A 26,041-nucleotide genomic window follows, 5' to 3' on the forward strand; every position below is an offset into this window, starting at 1 on the left:
CCTTCAGTAGAATATAAGCCCTTTGAGGACAGGTACGGCCTTTGGCCTTGCTTTTGATCATTCAGTATGTTTAAAGATGTGTATAATCCTAATATATCTGTTCCAGGTTTTGGATTATTTTCTTCCCAAATTGTTGTCTATGTACATCAGTGGAGGAAGTTTCCATACTGGAAGCTTCCCATACATCAAATTACCAATCGGAACAAAAAAGGAAATAGGGAAGATATCTTTGGTACAGGGTTGTTATGAGAGAAACGTTCTAAGCCTTAAATTCAGCAAATAGGAGTCTGTCATTTGTAAGTTACTAAACTAAGTATCAGGGATATGGTGACAAAAATAATGAACAGCCCCTTAAGGAGTTTCCATCCTAGAACGTGTCACAGGTAAGTAAATTAAAAGTCATTTGTGGAAGCAGAGAGTATCAACAGCTGATGAATCAGGAAAGGCTTCCCTTTCCAGGTAGTGCTTGTGTCTTGAAGGAAGCTGGGGAGTCTAAAAAGTGGAGCTGAGGAGAGAGAAGGCATGGAGTTAGTCAGTCGGCAATCCTTTATTAAGCACTTACTGTGTGCTGGGCACTGTGCTAGGTACTGGGGAGGTGAGACTTAAGTGGGGCAGAAAAGAGGTAGAAGTGAGAAGGGAATGCATTTCAGTCTTAGGGAACAGTTCACAGACTTGGAATCAGGAAATGGAAAGCCATGTGTGAAGAACAGTTAAGAAAGCCAGTTTGGCTAGACTTAAATAGTGTGAGTTAAGGAGAGTAGTGTATAGTAAGTCTGAAGAAGCAGTTTTGGGCCAGATTTTTAAGGGCTTTAAATGCCAAAAAGAGGAATTATTTTTTATACCCTAGGTATTAAAAAACCACAGGAGTTTATTGAGTTGGGGAGTGAAATGGTCAGATCTGCCTTAAGGAAAATCCCATTGGGAGCTGTGTGAATAGATTGAATTGGGGAAAGACCTGAGGCAGGAGATGAAATGTTACATATAGGAAAACAGCAAGTAAGCCAATTTGACTGAACATAGAGTATAGTAAGGGGACTGTGAAATAAGTCAGGAAAGGTAGGCTAGAGCCAATCAAGGACTTTTAGTGCCACAGTGAGGAGTTTGTATTTTATAGGCATGCATAAAGCCACAAACATCTATGCTTGCCCTATCACACAGGTAGGAAGAAAACCAGGAGAAAGCAATGTCACAGAAACTGAGGGAGTATAAAAGAGTTCTGTAAATAATATGAAAAACTACATTTAGGTCAAGAAGGATGAAAACTGAGAAAAGGCCATCCAGATTTTGCAATTAAGAGGTCATTGATTTGTTGTAGAAGGCTGTTGAAAAACTGGAGAACTCGTAAACTGCTATTGGAGCTGTGAATTGATCCGACCATTTTGAAAAGCAATTTGGAATTATGCTAAGAAAGTGACTAAAATGTCCACACCTTTGGATCCAGAGAGCCCACTGCTAGATACAAAACCCAAATAGTGCAGTGATAAAAAGGTCCCATATACACCATAATATTTACAAGAACACTTTTTGTGATGACAAAAAGCTAAAAGTAGCCTCCCATCACTTGGAGAGTAGCTAACAAATTGTGTTATGTAAATGTAATGGAATGTTACTGTGCAGAATAAAAAAAAGAAGAATGCAGGAAAACATGGGAAGATATAAGGTGATGCAAAATGAAGAAGAGACAGGAAAATAATACATGCAATGATTTCGACATTGTAAATGGGAAAAACAATAAAGGAATTAAAAATGATTGCTGTGAAATTAATAGAAGGACCGAGGTTGGCCCCTAAAAGGCATGTAAAAATGTACCTTTCTCCTTTCTTTGCAGAGACATGGAATTGTGGATATGAATGAAATACCACATACAATGTTGGACTTGATCGATGTGTCAGTTTTGTTGGACTATATTTTTTCTTTTATTATTTGGAATGTTTCTCCTGACAGGATTAAGTGTAGGGATAGATTGGGAAACAAGTGATATAAAAACAATAGACATAAATACCATTTTTTTAAAGAGCATTGATAATTTTAGAAAAAGATATATCTGTAGGTGGGACTGAAAGCCAGATTGTAAGGGGTTGAGGAGTGAGTGAGAAATGAGGAACTGGAGGTGACAAATATAATAGTTTTTAGTACACCCCAAAAAGGAGAAAAGGAGAGAATAGTTTGAAGGGTTTACAGCTTCAAATGATCTTTTAAAAAATCTTATCCCTTTAAAAAGAAAAGATATTGCAGACTTTTCCTTTCCTCACAGTCTTCCTTTATAACAAAGAATATTTAGGGAAAACTGACTGACACAACCATTGTGTCAAGTGATTTTTTTTTTAAAAATGGGGGAAACAATAAAGAATTCAGAGAAACATGGAAACATTTGTGTGAACTGATCCAGAACAAGCAGAACCAAGAAACAAGAGGGACTGAAACAATGTAAATAGGGGAAAAAAAGTTAAAGGAAAGCAAAACTCAATATAATTGAAAAAGGAATTAATGTGTTAGAGAATGGCTAAGGGGGGGCAGCTAGGTGGCGCAGTGCATAGAGCACTGGCCCTGAAGTCAGGAGGACCTGAGTTCAAACGTGGCCTCAGACCAAACACTTGACACTTCCTAGCTGTGTGACCCTGGGCAAGTCATTTAACCCCAATTGCCTTAAAAAAGAGAGAGAGAGAGTGGATAATGAAATATATTCTCCCTGCCTTGTGGCAGAGAAGAAGGGGACTACGAGGTTAGAATATTGTATATGTGGTCAGATGCACTGACAGTAATGGATGTTTTTGCTTAATTGTTTTGTCATAAGGGAGGGTTCAATCTAGAGAAGGGAGAATTGAAGCGACTTTGATGTAAAGATAAAAGACCATCAATAAAATGGTTTTTTTAATCGCTTTTAATAAATTGCTTTAAAAAAATTAGGGGAGATGTGGGCATATTTGTCAACAGCGAGAAAAGTTCCGGCAGTAAATAAGGAGAGATTGAAGACTGAGAGGAGGGAGATAATAATTGAAAAAGCAAACTCCTGGAGGTAGTGGGTTTTGGGCACAACTGAAGAGTTTGCCTTTGGCAAGCAAAAGGACAGCCAGCAAAGGAGAGAGTGGGAGATAATGTTGAGGGATTTCAGGTGCTGAATTAAGAGAAAAGGGTACTCAGGTTGGGATTTCTGTTTTCTTAGTAAAGTTAAAAACAACCTCTGCTGGGAAAGAGGGAGAAAGAAGTGGTGTCAAAAATGGAAAAAGACACAAGGTTTAGAACAATAGCTGGGAAGAGTGTGATGATGGGGAAAGATAAAAAGATTACTATGCAGGTGGGAGGACCTGGCTAAGATTAGATAACATAACTACACTGGGCACTGTCAACAGGTTGAGTGACTTCCTTCACTGAAGTGAAAGAAGTCTGAGCAGGGAAAAACAAGATAACCCAGGATAATAGTAGGACAATGGGGCAAGAGATTCAAGATCAGAGTACTACTGTGTAAATGTGAATTGTTATTTTTTTAGAGTCCAGGTAGGTAATACAAGCATTATCCCCATTTCATAGATGAGAAAAAATGCTTGAGAGGGGCTTTGTCGTAGTACAGCTGGGAAGTGTCTGGAACAGAATTTGAAGCCAGACCTCTCCAACTCAAAATTCCAGCATTCTTTGTACTGCAACAGCTTGCCTCTTTATATAAAGTTCTTTGCAAATCTTAAAGCACTATTTAAATAAATATTTTGCTTCTACTAGGTCATTCTGCATGACTTCCTGATGTCTTTCATTATTTCATTGTATTTATGTTGGGGGGGGTTGTTTGTTTTGCTTTTTGGTCAGGCAGTCGGGGTTAAGTGACTTGTCCGGGGTCACACAGCTAATAAGTGTCATGTCAAGTGTCTGAGGCTGGATTTGAACTAAGGTTCAAAGGCAAGGCTGGATCTCTATCAGCTATGCCACCTACCTGCCCCCATGTTTTTCATTTCTTAAGGCACAATAATATTCCATTAACTTTGTCTATCAGCTTGAACCATTCCCCCCTCATTGACCACCTGGTTTGTTTTCAGTTGTTTGATATTTAAAATGCTGCTAAAGTTTTTTATACGAATAGGACTCTTCCCATTTCTCCCTCCCATGCTCCCCCCATCATATATCTGTAAAGGGAGTGGATCAATCTTTGATCAAAATAAGAAATTTTACGTAACAAAGTGTGAAAAAACTCCTTAGTCAACTTAATGGAATTATAGAATGTTAGCCACTGGCTGAAGACAGGTTGAGAGGACATGGCAGTTGGCTGGCTGAGAATCAGCCATACCCCTGGTATACTTGAAGATAGATGTGACAGCTTTTAGGAAAAGGAGTCAAGAAAATAATAAGCAGTGGAGGAAAAATCATTTCTTGAAGATGCTCTTGGGCTTTTTCCATAGTACAGCATGGAGCAGGGGGTAAGGATTACAGCAGGAGTACATGGCCAGAGGAGACATTGGGTCCAGCAGCAGCTTTGAGTTGTGGTAACAAGGATCTGAGAATCCAGTGCCTGAAGTGAGGATCCTGCTCAGAAGATGCCAGGCCTTAGCCTAGGCTCGTGCTGATGATAGGGTTATGGACAGCAATGCTTTTTGAGAGAGCATAGCAGAATCCTATTCCAGGATGTCAGCTGAACCTGAAGCTGGAGCCAGTGGAGACTGTGCTCAAGCCCCTAGCCCAGGAGTAGGCTCAGAAAGTCCAGTGGACAGCTTGTCCAGGAGACACAGTTTAAGGATTTCTAGGAGGGCTGTACTACATTGTCTTGGCTAAATGTGTTCTCTGTCTGTGTCTCTCCACTGTGAATTCTATGTACATCTACTCTTCCCTCTTAAACTGCGTGTGTTTGTAGGCGTGTGGTCAGCTTCTACACATTTAACAGTAAAGTGATAGAGTTGTTAGCTTACAGTAACAGGGCCAAGATAAAGTTTTTCTTTTAAAAATTCTCACAATCCAATGAGGGTTATGTTTTGCTACTGCTGTTGTTTTGACAATTCAATAAATATTTGTGCTTTGAACTAATTGTGTCCTCTGAATGAATAGGGACAAGGTAAACATTTCAGTGTGGATAGGGGTAGGATTGTGAGTTATGATTTTAGGAGTGTGGACCCATGGAAAATCTTGAACCTGAAGAATTTGTCCCCTAGGAGATCCAACCTACAAGTGCAAACTGGGGTAGCCTGATGGAACACTACATGTCCTTAGGATATAGTCTTAATAGGATCACTGGGTCAAAGGGCTTGAATAGCTTTTTTAAAACTCTTATTCTGTGACTTCATATTGCTTTCCAATTGTACCAGTTCAGAACTCTTATCAAAAGTGTATGATGCCTGTTTTTCCACAGATCTGCCAACATTGAGTTTTATCAATTTACTCAGTGTAAGATAGTTATTTCACAGATCTAATATGGATTCATTTAATAAAGAGTTTGAATACTTTCTCATGTCTTTATTGATAATTTGTTTCTCCTTTTGAAAATTGCCTGTTTATATCCTTTAATCCTTTTTAAGTGACCTATCATCACAAAGCTAGTATCATGAATCTATTACAACAGTCTAGGTAGGTGGTAGTGAAGACCTAAACTGGGGTAAATAGCAGTGGGAGTAGAAAGGAGAAAGCAGATTTAGGTGTTATTGCAGAAATGGAATCAATGGGACCTAGTAATTGGTAGTCAAAGGAAAGAGAAAATGTAGAGATAACCCTAAAGTTATGAGCATGGTAGGAGGGATTTGAGAGTCATCTCTGTGCAGATGACTCCCAGATTTCTTTTTCTAGGCCTGACCTTGCTTCTGACCTCCCAACCCACATCACCAACTGTGGTATCTACCCAGATGTTAATGGGCACATCAAACTTAAAAAACATGTCCCAATTCAAACAGTTTTCTCCTTTAAACTACTGACATTGCTATTTCAGTCTGTGGCACCATCAGTGACCCTCATCTCCTTCTGGATACTCTCTCCTTAAAGATGAGACATCCTTAAATGTTTCTACTGTTTCTTGATAATCTTTTTCTTAAAGAGCAGGGGTGGGCAAAATTACCAAGGAATATAGTCTAGAAAGATAAGGCCACAGATAGTTTCCTAATTAATACCTACATTAAGAAATTAAGATGATGAACCAGTGAAGGAGGCAGAGGGAGGGTTAGAAGCAACAGAATCAGGAGAGTGTATCTTGTCTTTAAGGAGAGAGTTAAAAAAAAAGTATCCAGAAGAAAAAGGGATAACAGTGTCAAAAACTGAAGAGGAGTGAAGGTTGAGAACTGAAAAAGATTATTAGACTTAGCATGTAGAGAACAATTGACCTGTAAGAGAATAGTTTCAAGTAGAATTAATAGGAATGGAACACAGACTGATGGTTAGCTGAGGAACATTGTTAGTAAAGAAATATAGGCATTGGATGTGGTCAGCTTCTACACATGTAACAGTAAAGTGATAGAGTTGTTAGCTTACAGTGACAGGGCCAAGATAAAGTTTTTCTTTTAAAAATTCTCACAATCCAATGTAATTTGCTCCATCGTTTCCCATTAGTCTACCCAATCTCTGAATTATCTACCTGGTTTCCTAGTCTGTTCTTCACTTCTTAAACCCATAAGAAATTTATTTCTGGGCCTTTCCCTGGGTATGGAATTTGACAGTAGGCACTATTTTCAAGGACCTGGCCAGAAGAGGATCACTGGAGCCATGGAGAACTGAACAGTAGTAACTTTGCTACCAGTTTCTAACTGAGGAATTGAATGCATTTATCATTAATCAGCTAACAGTTTCCACTAAGGTCCCATTCTTATACCTCAGGGTTGCATGGAATAGATCCTGGCTTTTTGGAGATTATACTAGTAGAGCACAAACTGACAAGTTTTGGGCTAGAAAGGCTTCAAGTAAGAATATAAGCAGTGTTCTTGTGACTGGCACTAGTTGTTAGGAATTAGGGCATTTAGCCATTTGTCAAAGAAGTATGTTTCCATGGTAGGGCTGAACCTGGACCCAAGTAAGACCCAAGGTCAAATCTATCCTTATATTCTTTTTTTCCCCTTATATTCTTACTAGTTGTGTGACCCTGGGCAAATCACTTAACCTCTGTTTGCCTTGGTTTCCTTATTTGTTAAGTCAGTATAATAACAACACCTTCCAGTGTTGTGAGGACAAAATGAGATGTTTGTATTGATAATACAGTATTTTATTGTGTTTTACAAAGCTTAAAGCTCTAGATAAATGCTAGGTATTCTGACTTTGATGTTTTCCACACAAATTGTATGAAAAAGATCAGGTTGAAAGCTCAATATGAATAGTAATAGAGAAGGGCATGGTGGCAACCAAAAAGCTAATAGTAATACTAGTCTGCATTAAGAGGAGAGGTAGGGGCAGGTAGGTGGTGCAGTGAATAGAGCACCGGCCCTGAAGTCAGGAGTACCTGAGTTCGTATCCGGCCTCAGACCAAACACTTGACACTTACTAGATGTGTGACCCTGGGCAAGTTACTTTAACCCCAATTGCCGGGGGTGGGGGGAAGATGTAGTGTCTAGATGTAGAACATAGGAAGTCAGAGAATCTTGCTGTATTCTATCCCAGTTGGGCCACCTCTGGAGTATTGTTTTCAGTTCAGTTTAGAAAGGATATTGGCAATGTGGAGCATGTCCAGAGGAAGGTAGTAAGGAGCCCAGAAATTCTGCTGTATGAAAATCGATGGGAAGAACTGGGGATGTTTAGTCTAGAGAGGAAAACATTTAAGATATCATAGTTGTGCTCAAGCTTAGTCCCAGAGGACAGAACTGATAGAGATGAGTAGAAGTTGCTGATATGCAGATTTTCACTTTTTCTAATTAGAGCTATTCAGAAGTGGAACGAACTACTCAGCAGATAGTGGGCACTCCCTCATTAGAAGTCATAATATAAAGACTGATTGACCACCTATTGGAGATATTGTCAAGGGCATTATTTTGGGGATTTGGGTTGGAGCAGAAGGCCTCTAGGGTACTTTTGAATTCTGAGGGTCTCTGGTTCTGTGAGGTCCCTACTGTTCATCTTTGTGTGAAGTCATGTACATTTTCTCCATACTTCTGACTCTCTCCACCAAGCCCTTCTCCAGGGCCTCATTCTGGAGGGAAGTAGCTGCAGATTCTCAAAGGCTGTGCCACAGCAGAGCAAGCTCTGGCAGGGTTGGCCATACTAGAGAGGCTTCTAGTAGATTGAGGCAACAAACTGCTTCCTGAGGAATGACCTCACTAAATATGAAGATGCTCATTTCAAGCAAGCCAGATACCTAATCATGAACTCTTTGCCCAGGAAATTCATGAAATAAAGGAAAATACAGCATGGCCCCCAGTCCTAAGCAGTCTTTGTTTACTTCTGCAGAGATGCTATAGAGTAGCAGAACACTATCAGCTTGGCTGTTGGTAAGATAAAATTGTGAGATCCCTGTGCATTGACTAATGAGTAGACAAACTACTAAAGGAACAAAAATCACATCAATTTTGATTTTCTCAGCCTAAATGAAATGACAAAAAAGAAGTTGTACCTAGATGGAATGATAGCTCATAGATTTTACCTTATCTGCCCCAAACCACTGATGTTTGGGCATCTTGAACAGAGGAGACCCACAGCACCTTCATCCTTGCTTATACTTCTCACTCCTGAGATGAGAAATTCAATAGATTCCATCCTGAATTAGAGTAGCATATGGCAGATCTCTTTATTTTGTTTACTATTTTATTGATTCCTTTTGGGGTTTTTTTTCCATTGCTGTCATTTCCTAGTATGCTTCCCCCTTCCAACATCAAACTTTCCCTGATGATAAAGAAATAGTTGAACAATACTCACAGACAGAATAATCATGTCAGTTAGCATATGCAGCATTCAGTTCCCATAATCTTTCACCTCTATTGTGAGAGGGGAATGTGTTTCATTATCTGTTCTCCAAGACCAGATTTGGTCTCTGTTAGCAGATTCTTTCAGACATTATTTCAGGTTTTGAGTACTTCAATGATTCTGGTTGTAATCTATATCATGGCAGGAACATACATGTCAACAAGATCGCAAAGTCATCGAAGTATTGTTGGTTTCTCAGTTGTTTTCATATCTAGTTATTAAAGATTTGAACCTTTTTCACATTTGATGATTTATCATTTGTGTTTCTCGTGCAGACTTCCGTTCATATCCTTTTAGCTACGGACCTACTGCCCTTTGTCATCTTATTCCTCTGGAAACTCAAAAGATACAGAATGTTCCTTTTGCATTAGATACATGTTTATATATTTTAAACAATTGGGTTTCCTGAAATTTTAGTAACTTCAGATTCCATCCAGTAATCATTGTAGACTGGATGTTCTTTCATCTTAATCCCTGAATGGTGTTCTGTGACACTCTTGGGATAGAGCAGTCCAAGAGTTTCACACACCTTGTCTGCCATGTGAACTAGTTATATCCATAGTCGTGGCTCTCTCAGTCTGTCATTTGCACAATTGATAAACTTAGATCTCTGTTGTCAATACAAGGTAGGAAGGGGAATCTATCACAAGGTCACTGGAGACTTCCAGGAGAAGACTAGAGAAGCCAAAGGGGAAGTAGTGGGGCAGTCTTCTTGGGTAATCTACTCTCACTCATGGCTCCTTCCTTTTTCTTTAGTTTTAACTGCTCCTCAAATTCCTGCCTATCTTTCTGAGGGGGTCCTAAGAAATTAGATGATGGCGGCTGAACCCCTACCAGTTGGGCAACAGGTGAGCTGCCCTTGCTGAAAACCATTTACTGTTATGGTACTAGTGTGGCCTCAGCTTCTTTCCTCAATTTGGAATTGTACTGCCCACCCAAAGACCAGAGATCTTAATCCGTCGCCTAGGAACTTGGGAATAAAACATTGCATATGCATGCATTCTCTCTCATTCACACGTGCACATCTCCAGCATCTCCAGTGGCCTATAGGAGATCTTCACTTGCATGTTCCACTGGTACCTCAAACACATTGTGTCCAGAATTGAGCTCATCTTTCTCGACTTAAGCCTCCTTCTGAGTGAGGGTTACTATTCTAGGGTGGCTGCAGTGGGAATAAAGAGAAAGAAATGGATGTGAGAGATGTACAAACATAGAATCAACAGAATCTAGTAACTGGGGGATGAAAGAAAATGAAGGATCAAAGGCAATTCCAGAATTACAAACATAGCAGACCAGATAGTGGTGCCACAGATAAAAAAGAAATATGAATGAAAAATACAGACATAAATGGAGACTAAACAACAGTATCCTAAGTAATGAATGAGTCAGAAGATATCATAGAAACAAGCCTGTTTCATTTCCACTGACAGAGTAGTCTTCCAGGTCATATCAGTTTTCTTCTCAAAAACATTTAGTCTCTTCTGCTCTCTCCACCTCAGCAACACTTATCATGCTCTTGAGATGCCACTTTAAAGGCCAGTTTAAGTGCAAGCTCCACAGGAAGCCTTCCGTATCCGCCATGTTGGTAAGGCAATACAGGAAACCAAAAAATTGTCATCAGAGAAGTTACTGTTCCTCCCAGTTGATTACATTTGTAGAAAGTTATACTCACATCCAGCTAGGCAAAACTGCATATTACCCAAAGTTGAACATGTTGCAATTCAGAGAGAGGGTAATGATGTTTTGGCAACAGTAGGAGGGGATTGCTCTACAATCTTGAAGTCACTCTAGAGAGGTTTGGAAGAAAGATCTTAGAGACCAACCGATTCAACCCCTTCGTTTTAAAGAAGAAGCAGCAGAGACTTAAAGAAGTGATTGATGTGTAACAAGGTTTGTTAGTGGAAGGGCTGGGACTTGAATCCAGGTCTCACTGCAAGTTCAGTGGTCTTTTCATCATAGCCTCTCTTCATTTCCCCAAAATCTATCCATTTCTACCCCATCTCTCAACCAAGAAGAGGGTAGACACCTCTACCTCTTCATATGGATACACAATAACACTTACATGCATATGACTATACACATACTCATGTAGATTTGAAAACATCTGCACCCAAAGACTTAACCTCTGGATCTACTGCTTCTGAAGCACCTTCCCTTACCACAAACTACCAGCTCCCTTCTCACCCCCAGGCACAACACTGGAACTGTTCCTGTAGCTGGAATTTTCAGCAAAAATATGTTGTTTCAGGCTTCCATGATGTTTGAAGACATAGCTGTGTACCTCACTCAGGAGGAGTGGGGCCTTCTGGACCCAGTTCAGAGAGATCTGTACAGGAATGTGATGATGGAAAATTATGGAAACATAGTCTCTGTAGGTAAGGCTCAACCCTGGGATTCATCTGGACTTCTTGGCTTTGTTTTTGTTATCCAAAGTAGGCTTTGAAGCTATTGTTTGGGTTTTACCTCAGAGTTCAGGAATTAGAGATTCCTCATTATCTCTGGATTCAACTATAAGTTATGCCTGCTTTCAGTACTGAGGCCCCAGACCTGAGCCATGTAGAATTGGGTACAGGAAACTTCCTTAATATTTTCTAAGTCTGTCCGGCTTCAGACACTTGACAACTCACTAGCTGTGTGACCCTGGGCAAGTCACTTAACCTCACTGCCTAGCTAAAAAAAAAAAATTAAGTCTACACTTTCCTTTTCCTCCAATTTCCAAGTTTTATTGCCCTAGCTCTAGAAGTCTCCACCAACATCATGGAATTTTCTATCCCAGTTGGAGATAGCATATATGAGGTAACTGCTCTCTGTGCTCAGATCGCCAATCCTTTGACCTTCACACCCACCTCCCATATCCTAAGTTTCCCCCCCAAGGAAACAATTCTTAGGATACTCAGACCTGCTGTGGATCTTGTGGTCTTATCTTGGCTAGGTATTTCTCATCTTCTTCCACCTCTTCCTAGAAGACCCAGGGCTTGGTCATGAGCTCAGAACAGTTCTGGGGCTGAAGACTGACAAGTCTTCTTTTCATTTCCCATGAGCAGGATTTCTAGTGCCCAAACCTGACATGATCTCTCGACTAGAGCAAGGACAAGAGCCCTGGGTCCTGGACGAGCAGGAAGCTAAGGGGAGAGAGGCCTGGAGAGCTGACTGTTCAGGTAAGTAAGCAAAAACCTTTCATTCAGTCCTTAAGTATTCATTTATCAAACATCTTCTATATGCTTAGCAGGGCCCCAGGCATAATTTATTGGATCACAGATTTAGAGCTAGTAGGGGCCTCAGCAACTATCTCCTCCAACCAACCCCCCATTGTCTTTGGTACAGGGTATCTTACTGCAATTTTAATACTTTAGAAGCATAAATACTACAGACTTACAAATACATTTGAAAGGTTATCTTAAAATTTTAAAATATCGATGTTTTCATTAAAATTCAACATCATTCCCTTGTACTTTCATTATTCTAGTCAAATTTTTAACTTTGTAAAAATTTCCATCAACTGCTGTTCAGTGACTGAAAGGACTGCATTTGTGACCCTAGCCTTAAGATTATTCAGAGAACAAGGCTTTGATGCATACACAAAAGCTTTGACATACCCTAGTATTGATATATGTAATGAACATATGTGAATATTCATTTAACATCTTCAAGCAAATTACCTAAAACATCTCTTTCCTACAAGGTATCTAGGGAACAATGTATTGAAGGTGTATGCTGTTTTTAATACCCTTCTCTCACTGGTATAATCACCTTTTACAAACTTCCTCAGAGCTCATCTCCTTTATCCATTATCCTCAGTTCAGCTCCTTCACTCCTTGCTTATCTTTACCTCCCTTAACTAAACTGCTCCTGTTTACCCATCCCAACCTTTCTAGTGTGCTATCTTCATTCTCCAGCCTCACTCTGCCTTCTGTGCCCACTACACCTCCCATTGCTTTTGTCTTCTGTTATCCTCGAAGTACCACTATCCTTTGTCAAGAGTATAAGGACAGCATTGAGATTTATAAATGTCCTGTCCTGTCCTATGTTATCCATTTCCTTTCCCCCTAAATAAGAACCATTGTATTTTGTCATTGTTTCAGGCTATGAAACTGAGATTAAAAACAAGATATTTACTCCAAAACAAGAAATGTCTGAGGAAATGGAATCACAGGGGACTTTATCAAGAAAATTCAAAGTAAATAGCCTCCGAAAACCTAAGTTTGAAAAAGGTGAACGTAATGGCAGATTGAAATGTCAGAGAAAACCTTTGGGAGAGAGATTAAGGAAATTGTCTTCCCAGGAGAAAAATTTTAGGTCAGGGACAGTGATACACAAGAAAACACCCACAAAGGGAGGAGACCAGAAATGTAATGAATTTGGGGAAAATGTCAGTATGAACTCAAGCTCTGTTAGACATCCAAGGGTTATAACAAGAGAAGGACTCCATCAGTGTGATACATGTGGCCAAAACTTCAAAGCAAATGCAGACCTAATTAATCATCAGAAAGTTCATGATGGAAAGAAACCATATAAAGCTAAATCATGTGGGAAAGTGTTTAGGCAAAGTCCAATTCTTAGTGAACCTCAGAGTATTCACATTGGCCAGAAATCATATGAAAATAATGAATCTGCAAAAACCTCCAGCCAGTGCTGTAATGGTAATGGCATTAAACACCAGAGAATTCATATTGGGCAGAAACCCTATGAATGTAATGAATGTGGAAAAATATTCAATGTGCGAACATCCTTTATTCAACATCAGAGAATTCACACAGGAGAGAAGCCCTATGAATGTAATGAATGTGGAAAAGCCTTCAGTGCTCTCTCATCTTATATTCAGCATCATAAAATTCACACTGGAGAAAAAGCTTATGAGTGTAATGAGTGTGGTAAAGCCTTTATTGCACTTTCATCTTTTATTCAACACCATAAAATTCACACTGGAGAAAAACCCTATGAGTGTAACGAATGTGGAAAATCCTTTAGCCAGAGTTCTAACCTTGTTAAACACCGGAGAATTCACACTGGAGAGAAACCATATAAATGTGATGAATGTGGTAAAGCTTTCAGTGACCGCTCATCTTTTGTTCATCATCATAAAATTCACAATGGAGACAAACCTTATGAATGTAACAAATGTGGGAAAGCTTTTAGCAAAAACAGAACCCTTATTCAGCACCAGAGAATTCACACTGGAGAGAAACCCTATGAGTGCAATGACTGTGGAAAAACTTTTAGCCGGAGCTCTAGCCTTATTCGGCATCATAAAACACATACTGGCGAGAAACCTTACAAATGTAATGAATGTGGGAAGGCTTTCAGTGCCCATTCTTACTTTATTCAGCATATCAAAATTCATACTGGGGAGAAAATATATGAATGTAATGAATGTGGAAAAGCTTTCAGTATGCGTGCATCTTTTTTTCAGCATTGTAAAATTCATAGTGGAGACAAACCCCATCAGTGTAGTGAATGTGGAAAAACCTTCAGCCAGAGCTGTAACCTTATTGATCATCAGAGAATTCACACTGGAGAGAAGCCCTTCGAATGTCATGAATGTGGAAAAGCTTTCAGTCAGCGATCTGGCCTTATTCGACATCATAAGATACACACTGGAGAAAAACATTATGACTGTAATGAATGTGGGAAATCCTTCAGTCAAAGCTTTAATCTTATTAAACACCAGAGAATTCACACTGGAGAGAAACCCTATGAATGTAATGACTGTGGCAAAGCCTTCAGTGACCGCTCATCATTTATCCAACATCATAAAATTCACACTGGAGAGAAACCTTTTGAGTGTAATGAATGTGGTAAAGCCTTCCGTCAAAGCTCACAACTTATTCATCATCAGAAAATTCACACTGGAGAAAAACCCTATGAATGTAGTGAATGTGGGAAAGCTTTTATTTTAAGCTCTAATCTTATTCAACACCAGAGAGTTCATACTGGAGAGAAGCCCTATGAGTGCAGTGAATGTGGGAAAGCCTTCAGTCAACACTCTAATCTTATTCAACATCAGAAAATTCACAATGGAAACAAACCCTGTCAGTGTAGTGAATGTGGAAAGGCCTTTATTCTGAGTTCTAACCTTATTCAGCACCAAAGAGTTCATACTGGAGAGAAGCCTTATGAGTGTAATGACTGTGGGAGAGCCTTTAGTCAGCAATCACAGCTTATTCAGCATCAGAGAATGCACACTGGAGAGAAACCCTATGAATGTAATGAGTGTGGGAAATCTTTCACTGTACAATTATCCCTCATTCAACATAAGAGGATTCACACTGGAGAAAAACCCTATGAATGCAATGAATGTGGTAAAGCCTTCCGTCAGAGCTCTCACCTTATTAATCATCAAAGAATTCACACTGGAGAGACTCTGTGATAGCTATGTCACTACATGATTTCTCCTATGAAATTCTACTCTAAGAGATTTATCTCTCAAAAATTTAGAAATGCTAGCATTGTTTGGTAGAAGGGTGCCTCCAACATATGTCCTGAATGTCCAGGCATGTACCTTCTCTGAGATTCAAAAGATGTAATTCTGCTATAGTCCTCTTATATTTAACCATGAATTTCTACATCTTTTATGTAAATGTATGCAGAATTCTATAAAATAAACATTAAAACAGTTAAGTTTAAGTAATCTCAAGCAATCACGCTAATTAAAGAAGGTAATTTAGAGCAAAATGTTATTACAAAAAACTGATACATTTATTTGATTTTCACTCAGGATTCAATGAATATTTATATATACTGAGTGCCTGATATATACTTGGCACTGTGGAGGATACAAAATATAATTCGGAGTACTTCCTTTCACAAAGTTTACAATCCAATAGGGAATCTAAGACATACATGTAAAAATAACTAACACAATACAAACATGAAAGTGTAGTTAGAGAGATACAAATTCTATAGGCCTTCAAAAGAAGGAAAGGTCACATCTAGCTGGAAAGGTCATGAATGGTTTCATGAAAGAGACTGATCTATTGGATCCATCCATAAAGGGACTGATGTGTAGCATTTTAATAGGCAGAACTGGAGGAGAAGGAGATAGGAGTAACTGGAAAGTAGTTTTGGACATAGAGAATGGCATAAAAGAAATGATTCTCTAAGCTGAATATCCGAGTCCTGACAGAATAACAGAAATTTTGAAGTCAAGTTGACCCAAAGTTCTAAAGCTGTTCATAAGTTCCCTTACCTCACCCCAGGAATATTTTGGCACTTTGTAAAATGATTTAGGGTGAGTTATGAGAGAATAGTCTGTGCATAAAATTAGCAGTGGATTCAACTGAGAAGAAAATATATGGATAAGAAAGCAAGCTAGAGCCCTGTATCACAGGTTTTTACCCTCTTTTAAAAACTTACTCAAGAGGGCAGCTGGGTGGTGCAGTGCATAGAGCTCCAGCCTTACAGTCAAGAGGACCCAAGTTCAAATCTGGCCTCTTGGGCAAGTCACTTAACCCCAATTGCCTCACATAAGAAAAAAACAAAACAAAAAACCCTTAGGGGCAGCTAGATGGCGCAGTAGATAGAGCACCAACCCTAGATTCAGGAGGACCTGAGTTCAAATCTGACCTCAGACACATAATACTTACTAGCTGTGTGACCCTGGACAAGTCACTTAACCCCACTGCCTAACCAAAAAAAAAAAAAAACTGAGGCATCTAGGTGGTACAGTGGATGTAGTCTTGGAGTCAGGAGGACCTGAGTTCAAATCTGCCCTCAGACACTTGACACTTACTAGCTGTGTGACCTTGGGCAAGTCACTTAACCCCAGTTGCCTCATACACACAAAAAATCAACTTACTCAAAAACTATTTGCTTTTCTACTTAAAGTTATTTAAGTGTAGCTGTTTCTTGAAGTTGTATATTTTATGAAAAAGAAAATATGTGGTCATCTGTCTCAGGCAATCACACATACCACTCATCCTATACCATTTGTGCAATAGTATGGTGCCGCCATCTGGTGATAGTATACGTAGGTTACAGGAGACTCAAGTAATGAAATTAAAGTGACAAGAAAAGTCATTCATTTTGTATCAAAAGTCCTCATCTTCTGAGCTTCCTTTAGTTTGTGTCAGAGCTCCAATAGCTTTGCCCTCAATTCCCACAGCCAGCCCCCTTCCTCCTAGCTACTAGAAGAAGGGCGAGGAAATGAAGCACAGTGTCCCTGTGACTGTCTCAGCAGCCTCCTACTCTAACAACTCTTAGTTCTCTCCATAAGGCAGAAGAAAGGAGGAAAAGAAGTGTAACCATTTCCTAACACTGAGAATATATGCACAACTCTCCATGACAAGGTATTTGAAGGTTGGGTTTGGGGATTTTCTCCCCCCAACTGTTTAGATCACTCTCCCATGCCTTGCTGATTTGCTGGTTGCAGTATAATTTGTGTTCAAAGCTAAGGTTGTCCCAGAGTCAGTGTATCTTGCTCTGCATTTTAGATCCTGATAATCTGATGTCTGTAGATGAAACTCCTGTCCATATTATTAATTGTTTTTTCAGAATTTCATTTAAAGCATTCTCAATCAAAAAATAATTTTGTTGGCAAAGGCAATGCAGAACAGTAGAAAAAAACGCTGGATTTAGAGTCAGGGGACCTTGGTTTGAATCCCAGCTCGGCAACTTGTGTGATTTTCACTTAATCAAAACTTGTTTGGGCCTTAGTTTCCTCCTCTGTAAGTTGAGGTAATTGTAATAGATGATCCTAAGGACCACTCCAACTCTAAATCCATGAGCTGAGGTCCAACTACACTGTGTTCTTATCTGCCTACCCTTTTCCCTGGAATAAGGTAGGAGGAAAGACATGGAAGAAGCTTAGGGAGTGTCATCAGTCCTGGGTCATATGGGAAGGGGATGAGGATCAGGAGCACAAGGAGAAGATCCTAGGGTATTTGTCTTCTAGGGCAGGTAATGGGATCAAATGTGTCCATTGTTATAGAAAAAGCATCTACATCATTGCTGTTATAGGTGTTGAAAAATGAGAGATTACAAAGCTAAAAACTTGGTTTGTGTATTGTTGATTAAACTAATTGACATTAACTATTTGCCTTTGGTGTCTAATTACCATGTTGTACCCATTAAATATAAATCAGATTTACTTTGTTGTGACTAGAAGTGAACCTGTCTTTCCTTTGAAGTTTGATTCACAGTTGTCAGATTCATAGAATCAGAGTTGGGAAGGACTCCAGAAGTTATCCAGTCTAACCAATACTTGAACATAAATCCCCTCCATAATGTCCCTGAGGAATGGTCATCCAGCTTCTATTTGGAGAAATTCAGTGATAGATAACTCACTATCTACTGAAGCAATCCATATCTTATGTCCAGAGTTTCCCAACCATCTGTGAGTCTGGTAGAACTGAGTCTCACAGGCTATCATATCAGAGATACAGCCCTAGTCTGTCTTAGGAAGAAAGGCCTCTTTCATCATATATTCACTTAATAGCAGAAGACTGACCTTCCACCTGATTGAAAAGCTACGAACAAAATTCCTGAGAGAGAGGAAACAATAACAGTTCCCTAGGCCACCTTCACTAGGGCAGATAAACAGCAGTACCCATAGTGAAGTCTTCCAAGTATCTGGACAACTTTGCTCTTTCTAGATGCCAGAGGCTTACCTGGATCTGAGTTGCCTTCCAAAGGTAGCCTAAACTTCAAAATTCCACAATAGTGGCAAATATAACTTGTCCAGAAAGTCTCTTAATCTCCATTGTTCACCACCAGCATAGGTAGATTTGAGTCAATAATTAAATCCATGGGGCAGCTAGGTGGTGCAGTAGATAGAGCTGCAGCCTTGAAGTCAGGAGAACCTGAGTTCAAATCCAGCCTCAAACATTTGACACTTACTAGCTGTGTGACCCTGGGCAAGTCATCTAACCCTGACTGCCTCACCAAAAAGAAAAAAAAATAAATCCATGGGAACTGATGAAATCACCAAGTGAAGTAATATAGGGGGAGAAGAGGAGGGTATGATCTGGATAAGGATCTAGCAAAAGATACTGAGAAGAAACAGTCTGATAAAAAAACAAAACAAAACAGGAAAGAGTGGTGTCCCAAAACATTTAGAGAGAAGATTATATCAAAGAGGATAACAGCGTCTAAAGCTACTGAGAAGTCAAGAAGAATGAGAATAGAGAAAGGGCCATTGACTTTGGCAATTAAGAGATAATGGGTAACTTTGGAGAGAACAATTTCAGTAGAATGATGAGGTTAAAAGATGAACTGTAGGGAATTAAAAAGTGAATGAGAGGAGAGAAAGTGAAAATACCTATCATAGATAACCTGTTTGGCCACAAAAGGAAGAAAAGATAGATGATAACAGGAATGAAGGATCAAAGTGAGGGCTTTTTGTGGATGGGAGAGACGTGGGTATGTTCATAGGCAAATAGGGAAGGACCGAGTAGACAGGGCTCTCCTTGAAGATAAATAAGACAGAACAAGAAATCTATTGGAGGAGGGTAGATAGAATCCAATCCCTTATGTGGATAGAGAGGTTTGCCTTAGTAAGGAGAGTAAGGCCACCTCTTCATATGCGATGGTGGTGCATACTCAGCTTGCAACTTTGTCAATGTGAAGAGGAATCCACTTCCCTGAGAGTGGTGATAAAATAGAATGACAATGCCTTGAGGAGACTGTTTGAAGTTAAAATCCCTTTGTGAAAGCTAATAGATTTTAAGTGGTTAAATGGAAGTGGGATGCTAGTCACTAATACATAACTATGGGGTAGTGAGGAAATATAGCCAATGAGGGGGTGGGGCTCAAGTCAGTAACAGAGGGGGAAAAAATCAAACCCATCAGGGTATTCAGAACTATAATGGAGTGATGTAGCAGTCCTGTCTCTGCAAGAATGAGCCAAAGCATGTACCCCCTACTAATTTGGCATAGCACTAGCTACTAGAATATTTTTCCTCTACATCAAGCCAAAATTTGCTTCTTTGTAATTTCTGTTTATTCAGCCTTCCGGGGCCAAATTGAGCAAGTCTAATCTCTCTTGTACTTGAAAACCTAAAGAGTTCCTGAACATCATATTACTGGATGCTTTTTGCTCTTCTTGCCTTATCTGAATACAGATCAGAGACCAGAAACCTGAGAGTGAACATTTTTGGCCCACAAGATGGTAACAGAAGGAACGGAGAGGTATACCTCCATCTGTCTTGCCTATTTCACTTCTTATGATGAGGTCTAGAGGTTTAGGGGTGCTGGGACCCTGAAATCATGACATGTGGGCCCTGCCTGAATGAATTTGACCCAAGTCTCCCATCAGCCGAAGACAAGGTTTATTAAAGATCCACCATCAGACTCTTAAGGAATCTGAACATTTGTGAGCTATTGGCTAGGTTCTTAAGGAATCTGAGCACTTTAATGGAGACAAGATGGACCTTATATACAGAAAGACTATGGGGGAGATCTAGGAGTGGCCAAGTAGTCTGCAGGGACTGTGAGTTAAGAATGGAACCTAGATAGGATTAAGGATGGGAAGTGGTCAGAGGCAATTGGGAGGTGACAGAACAGAATTGGGAGATTGGGTGTAGCCACAATGAAGGGCCAGTTGATAGGATTATAGCCTCAGGTGACCACCAGAAATCTGGCCATGTGGGCAAGTCCAGGGTTTTTCCTTCCTGGGGTCCAGATCCCAACTCCATCATTCCCCTCTCAAACAAATGGGACCCAAATTCTTTTGAGGTAAGGGGCAAAAGTCTTGGCTTCTAAAACTGCTTCCTGCTGGCAAGGGGCGTAGAGTTGTCCCTGTCTCGAGGGGGTACCAAAGAAGTTGACTGGAACTGAGTACAGACTGAATCCAGGGGATGATGGAGGGACATTGGCTGGTACCCACTGTTTGCTACCAACTGTAGGTGAGTGGCCTGTAGTCTGGAAGAAACAAATTTGACAGAAAAGACTGCAGGGCCCAGATATAGGCAGAAGTAAAAGTGTGAGAGCCCCATTAAAATAATTTACATTTGACCTGCAGGATTATCTGATCTTGTTACTTTTTCTAAAGTTTAAGTAACACTTTTGCAGGTAGAAGTTTTCCACTCCTGGGTTCAATAATTATAGAAATGCCAGAGGCTGACTTTCACTTCAATTATCATTGAAATTTTCCTCCCCAAACCAAACTGAAGATGTTTCTGACTTAATTTTGGTTGTTTGGGGGGTACTGAATGACTATACATTCAGGTCAAAACAACAAGATCTCACACACTCGCACTGATCTTTTACTGACCACTTGCTCTGATTGTAGAAATTTGCTCTGAAAGGATAAAGCAGGGACTAGATGTAGGGCCCAAATATGACAGGATAAAACATGCTTAGCTCTGTTTAGATTCAGATAATTCTATTTTCCAATCATGCAGTATCAAATCCACCTCATAGCCAGACTCAGGAATAGCCAGGGTGGTAATACTCCTTTTTCAAAGGAACATAATGGGGAAACTGAGCCAGGACTAAATGACTGATCACAAAGCTTCTAGAATCTGCTAAGATGTTTTTAGCTGTTCTAACTTTTCCCTATAACCTCCATGAAGGAGGATTGAGGAGTACAGAGGGAAGGGACTAAGCAAGCTTCAGGGAACCAAAGAGCACCTGCAGTTTTCCCAATTCCCTAGTGCTGAGAGAATTGACAGAATGGGCATGTGCTTCTAGATAGAGCATCTGTCCTTGTCTTCTATGCTGCACAAGGCATACCCAGGTCCATGGCCTCAAACCAAACCAGTGGACTGACAGCCTGAGAGCCTCAGACTGAATGTGAGACAGTCTCATAACTGTCTGGTTGAAAAGCACTCCAAGCCTTCCTAGGTGCTTGGAGAGTGACCCCAACTGCGGGGCAAGAAAGAAGTGGGGGAGGTTTACATACCTTCCAGTCTTGGCTGGAGAAGAACTTGGGGTTAGGCAGTTTCCTTGTATGGGTTACCAAAATGTTGAGGTTTAGAGGTTTAGGAGTGCTGGGACCCCAAAATCACCACATTGCCCAGAAGAATTCAACTCAAGCCTTCTTTCAGCCAAAGACAAGGTTTATGAGAACATCTGTCATATTGGCCAGACTCTTAAGGAATCTAAGCATTCATATTGCTAATGCAAGTGGGCCAGATCTTAAGAATCTGAGCCACTCCCTTGCTTTTTAGCATAATGTTTTCAGTAATGTTGTCGGATTCCTTCAACAAGGATGAAAGCTCAACTACCGCACTGACAGTAAATTATTTAACTTGAACTAAAGAGAAGAACAAGTTGGGGCATGATTTTTTTGTTTGCAGATGATTGTGCACTTGATGCAGCCTCTGTTGCTGCAACAAAGTAGGGATCAATTCTCTGCTGCTTGTATTAATTTTTGCCTAACAACACCAAGAAAACACAAGTTCGCCATTAGCCAGCATGACATCATCCATATGTGGAACCACTGGTTATGGCAAATGGAGAAATGTTTAATATTGTGGACAAGTTCAGTTACCTTGGTAGTATGCTTTCTGGATATATACACATAGATGAGGAAGTTGACACATGCATTGCCAGAGCTAGCTCAGTGTTTGGGAGGCTTCAAAAGAAAGTATGGGAGAGAAAAAGTATTAGACTACCTACCAAAGTGAAGGCCTACAGAGCCATTGTGCTGACCTCATTATTATATGCCTGTGAAACCTGGACAGTCTACCAGCAACATGCCAGGAAATATAATCACTTCCATTTGAATTGTCTTAGGAAAATTGTGAGGATTACCTGGCAAGATAAGGTAACAAACACTGAGGTCTTTTCTCGAGTTAAACTGCCAGGTATTCAAACTGTACTACAGAAAGCAAAACTTGATGGGCTGGCTGTGTGCCAAATGTACATTTGCCTAAGAGACTATTTTATAGAAAACTCATACAAAACAAGCATTCACACAGAGGTAAGAAGAATAGATACAAGGACACTTTCAAGGTCTCTCTGCAGAACTTTGTAACCTTTGACGTAAGAGATACTGGCAAAGGACCACCCAGCATGGCATGCCCGCATCAAAAAGGCACTGTGCTCTATGAGTGAAGCAAAATTGTAGTAGCTCAAACCAAATGTAAGATGCACAAATTACTCCAAATGTTGATGTAGACTATTTGTGCCTGACCTGTGGTAGAGCCTTCTGATCTCGTATTGGTCTAATCAGCCACAATGAGACACACTTGACTCCAACGCAGTGATGTCACTTTGGTCTTCTTCGAGGATGAAAGACAACAACCAACCAACCAGACTACAAAGAGGGCACACCCCCTTCCCTTGAATGAGATCTTAACTGGCACAGCAGCTCCAGCTCACTTCTAGGACACTTTTACTATTTCTATCCCAGAACAGAACGAGTAGCGGTAATTAAAAAAAAAAAAAAGCTAAAAATCAGTAAAGAACTCCCATAATGTAAAAGACCTGAGATTCAATCTCTCTAAAAACCCAGGTTGAAGCTTTAGTGATAGAAGTTCCAAGATAGAAGTCCCAATAGAAAAATTTAATTGGACAATCAATGTAGCAGATGAGACATTTAGTTGATTATTATTATTTTATTATTGTTACTCAATGGCTGAGCAAATTTTGGTATATGAATGTTGTAGAATATTATGCTGTAATACATGATGAAGGGGATATTTTCAGTGAAACCTAGGCAGACTTGTATGAACTGACAAAGAGTGAACAGAACCAGAAAAACAATTTATACAATAACATCATAAAGACAAATGACTTTGAAACACGTAAGAATTCTGATCAATGCAGTGACATGATTCCAGAGGATCCATGATGAAGCAGACACTTCCTAATAGGTGAAAGAATCAGGATGCAGATTAAAACATATATGTTTTTGGACATGGCCAAGATAGCACTTTGTTTTGCTTGATTATGCATATTTGTTATAAGAATTTTTTCTCAGTGCTGGGAGAAGGGAAAAAAAGATTGTTGTTTATTGAAAAAGATAAATTTTAAAATTTAGAATAAGAATACTGCCATTTAAATTTGGCTGAGACTGTTTAGTGCAAGACACTATAGTGAGACACTTAAAAGGACAATGGTTAAGCCTCCCCAAGTCTCCAGTAAACTATTCACCAAAAACAAACAAACAAACAAAAAGTAAAAGGAAACAAGCAAAAAAACCAAACCCAAATCCTGGTTTGATTTCCTGGGATAAAAAATATTTATCTGGGAAGAAAGCACAGTGGGAGATTGACCAAGGGTATCCCTAATCAGTTGAGTCCCTCAATCCACTAGATAAAATTGTGGGGGTAAGGGAGGAACCTTTATCTAGAAAAGGGCTTCTACCATTGAGCTAGACCTGTACTTTGGCTCCTTGCTGAAAGACAAGTGCTTTTCTGGAATGATTCAACTATTGAATGGTTCCTGTGGGTCCCTGGCACTGGGAAATTATTGAAGCCACTCCTTCTGTGGTCAAGTAAGAAGACTAAAGAGAAACAACTTCATTTCTTTGTGTCCTCTTCTACCACTTTTTTTGCCTTGGACTTCCAGCAAAGAGGGAAAAGGGATTTCTCTCCTCTCCCCCACTCCCAGGAGTGATGGCAGCTTAAAGCCTAAGCACATGGAAGCAGGAACATGAACCTGAATCCATGGCCACTTTCTCCTGTCTTTCAGTTTTGTGAAGTCAGGTCAGTAACCACTAATTCAAAGAAATGGACATTTTGAACTACCTCATAAGTTTGAGATTTCCCGAGATGCATACTGGATGTCCAGCAGGAGGGGATTTCATGCTTCTTAACATTTTTTGTGTCATGGATCCCCCTTCTCAGAACAATGTTTTCAAGTCCATAAAACAAAATTTTTGTTGCTGTTATTGTTTAGTTGTTTCAGTTGTGTCTCTTTGTGACCCCATTTAGGATTTTCTTGGCAAAGATACTAGAATGGTTTGCCATTTCTTTCTCCAGGTCATTTTACAGATAAGGAAACTAAGGCAAGCAGGGTTAAATGACTTGCCCAGATCACAGAGTAAGTGTCTGAGACTGGATTTGAACTTAGGAAGATTAATCTTCCTGACTCCAGGCCCAGCACTCTATCCACTGTGTCACTTATCTGGCATAAAATAAAATACATAGGATTATAAAGGAAACCAATAATATTGAAAGCTATCATTTTTTTTTAAAGTTATGGACCCCAGGTTAAGAAACTCTTGATCTAGAGAAAGCATGATACAAGCATGATGGTTTAGTTCTAAATCAGATTCCAGGTCCATCTCTGAACCCTAAATGGAGCATCAATAGTCATAAGGAGTCATTTCTATGCATTATTCAGGAGAAAACAGTATAGTAGCCTCATAGCAACCTTGTCTCAATATTCACAGTGGGTTGTAACCCTTCCAACCTACCTCCATGGTACTTAGGGGTGGGAGTATTTCCATAAGGTAGAAGAGATAAAGGAAGAATATCTCCTAGTGCAGAGATAGATAAGAGGATATGGGTACCAGGTAACACTTTATTGAAATCTTCTGACCACGGAGATAGCTATATTATATCACTGGCCCTTTGTATCTTAAATGTGGACTCTCCTATCTGCATTGAATCTCAGAATTTCAGAACTGAAGATCAAGTCCAATGCATACCTGAAAAAAAAATCACGGGGGCAGCTAGGTGGCACAGTGAATAGAGCCTTGAAGTCAGGAGGACTTGAGTCCAAATCCTGTCTCATACACAAACACACAACAAGTACTAGCTGTGTGAACCTGTGCAAGTCACTTAAACCCAACTGCCTAGCAAAAGGCAAAAAAAAAAAATCAAGACAAAAAAAATCACACAAGTGGTCTAATCTTTGCTTCAATATTGAGGGGGAAGCTGCTACTCATATGAAAGGCAACTTATTCCATTTGGGGATAGTTCTATTAGGAAGCTCTTCTTTAGAACAAGCCTAAAAACTTTTTTTTTGTAACTTCCACCCATTTTTCTTAGTTCTACCTTGAGGCCAAATGGAACAAGTCTAATCACTGCTACCAGAGACAGCCTTTCTAGTCTTTAGAGGCAGCTATCCTGTCCCCCATGAGTCTTCTCTTCTCCGGGCTCAACATCTTCAGTTTCTTTAGCCAATTTTCATATGGTATGGACTCAAGGACCTTCATGATTGCAGCTGCCCTACTCTGGTCCCTCCAGCCTATCAACATCCTTCCTAGCATGGTGCCCAGAACCGAAAACAGTACTACAGTTGAGGTCTGACTAGAGAAGGCTACAGAGGGACTGTCACTTATTGGCAGTTATAACCTTGGCTCTTT

The 26,041-nt window shown here is 39.9% G+C and overlaps 2 protein-coding genes across 2 annotated transcripts in view; one reads left to right on the forward strand and one right to left on the reverse strand.

The window, feature by feature from the left end:
• LOC110214103 (uncharacterized) overlaps nt 1-17,929 on the forward strand; it is an 18,321-nt gene extending 392 nt beyond the window's left edge. Inside the window, exons 2-5 of the mRNA XM_020994789.2 lie at nt 9,601-9,692; nt 11,093-11,219; nt 11,889-12,002; nt 12,927-17,929. Coding sequence (XP_020850448.1) covers nt 9,657-9,692; nt 11,093-11,219; nt 11,889-12,002; nt 12,927-15,211 — 2,562 coding nt within the window. The 5' untranslated portion in view covers nt 9,601-9,656 and the 3' untranslated portion in view covers nt 15,212-17,929. The remainder of the gene's footprint in view (nt 1-9,600; nt 9,693-11,092; nt 11,220-11,888; nt 12,003-12,926) is intronic.
• The window catches only part of LOC110214102 (uncharacterized), a 46,630-nt gene that overhangs the window by 14,163 nt on the left and 6,426 nt on the right, over nt 1-26,041 (reverse strand). The window contains exon 2 of the mRNA XM_078153883.1: nt 10,840-10,844. Within this exon, the coding sequence (XP_078010009.1) occupies nt 10,840-10,844 (5 nt within the window). The remainder of the gene's footprint in view (nt 1-10,839; nt 10,845-26,041) is intronic.

This window comes from Phascolarctos cinereus, unplaced genomic scaffold, assembly GCF_003287225.1.
Source record: "Phascolarctos cinereus isolate Bilbo 61053 unplaced genomic scaffold, phaCin_HiC Scaffold_4;HRSCAF=312, whole genome shotgun sequence".
Taxonomy (NCBI): Eukaryota; Metazoa; Chordata; class Mammalia; order Diprotodontia; family Phascolarctidae; genus Phascolarctos; species Phascolarctos cinereus.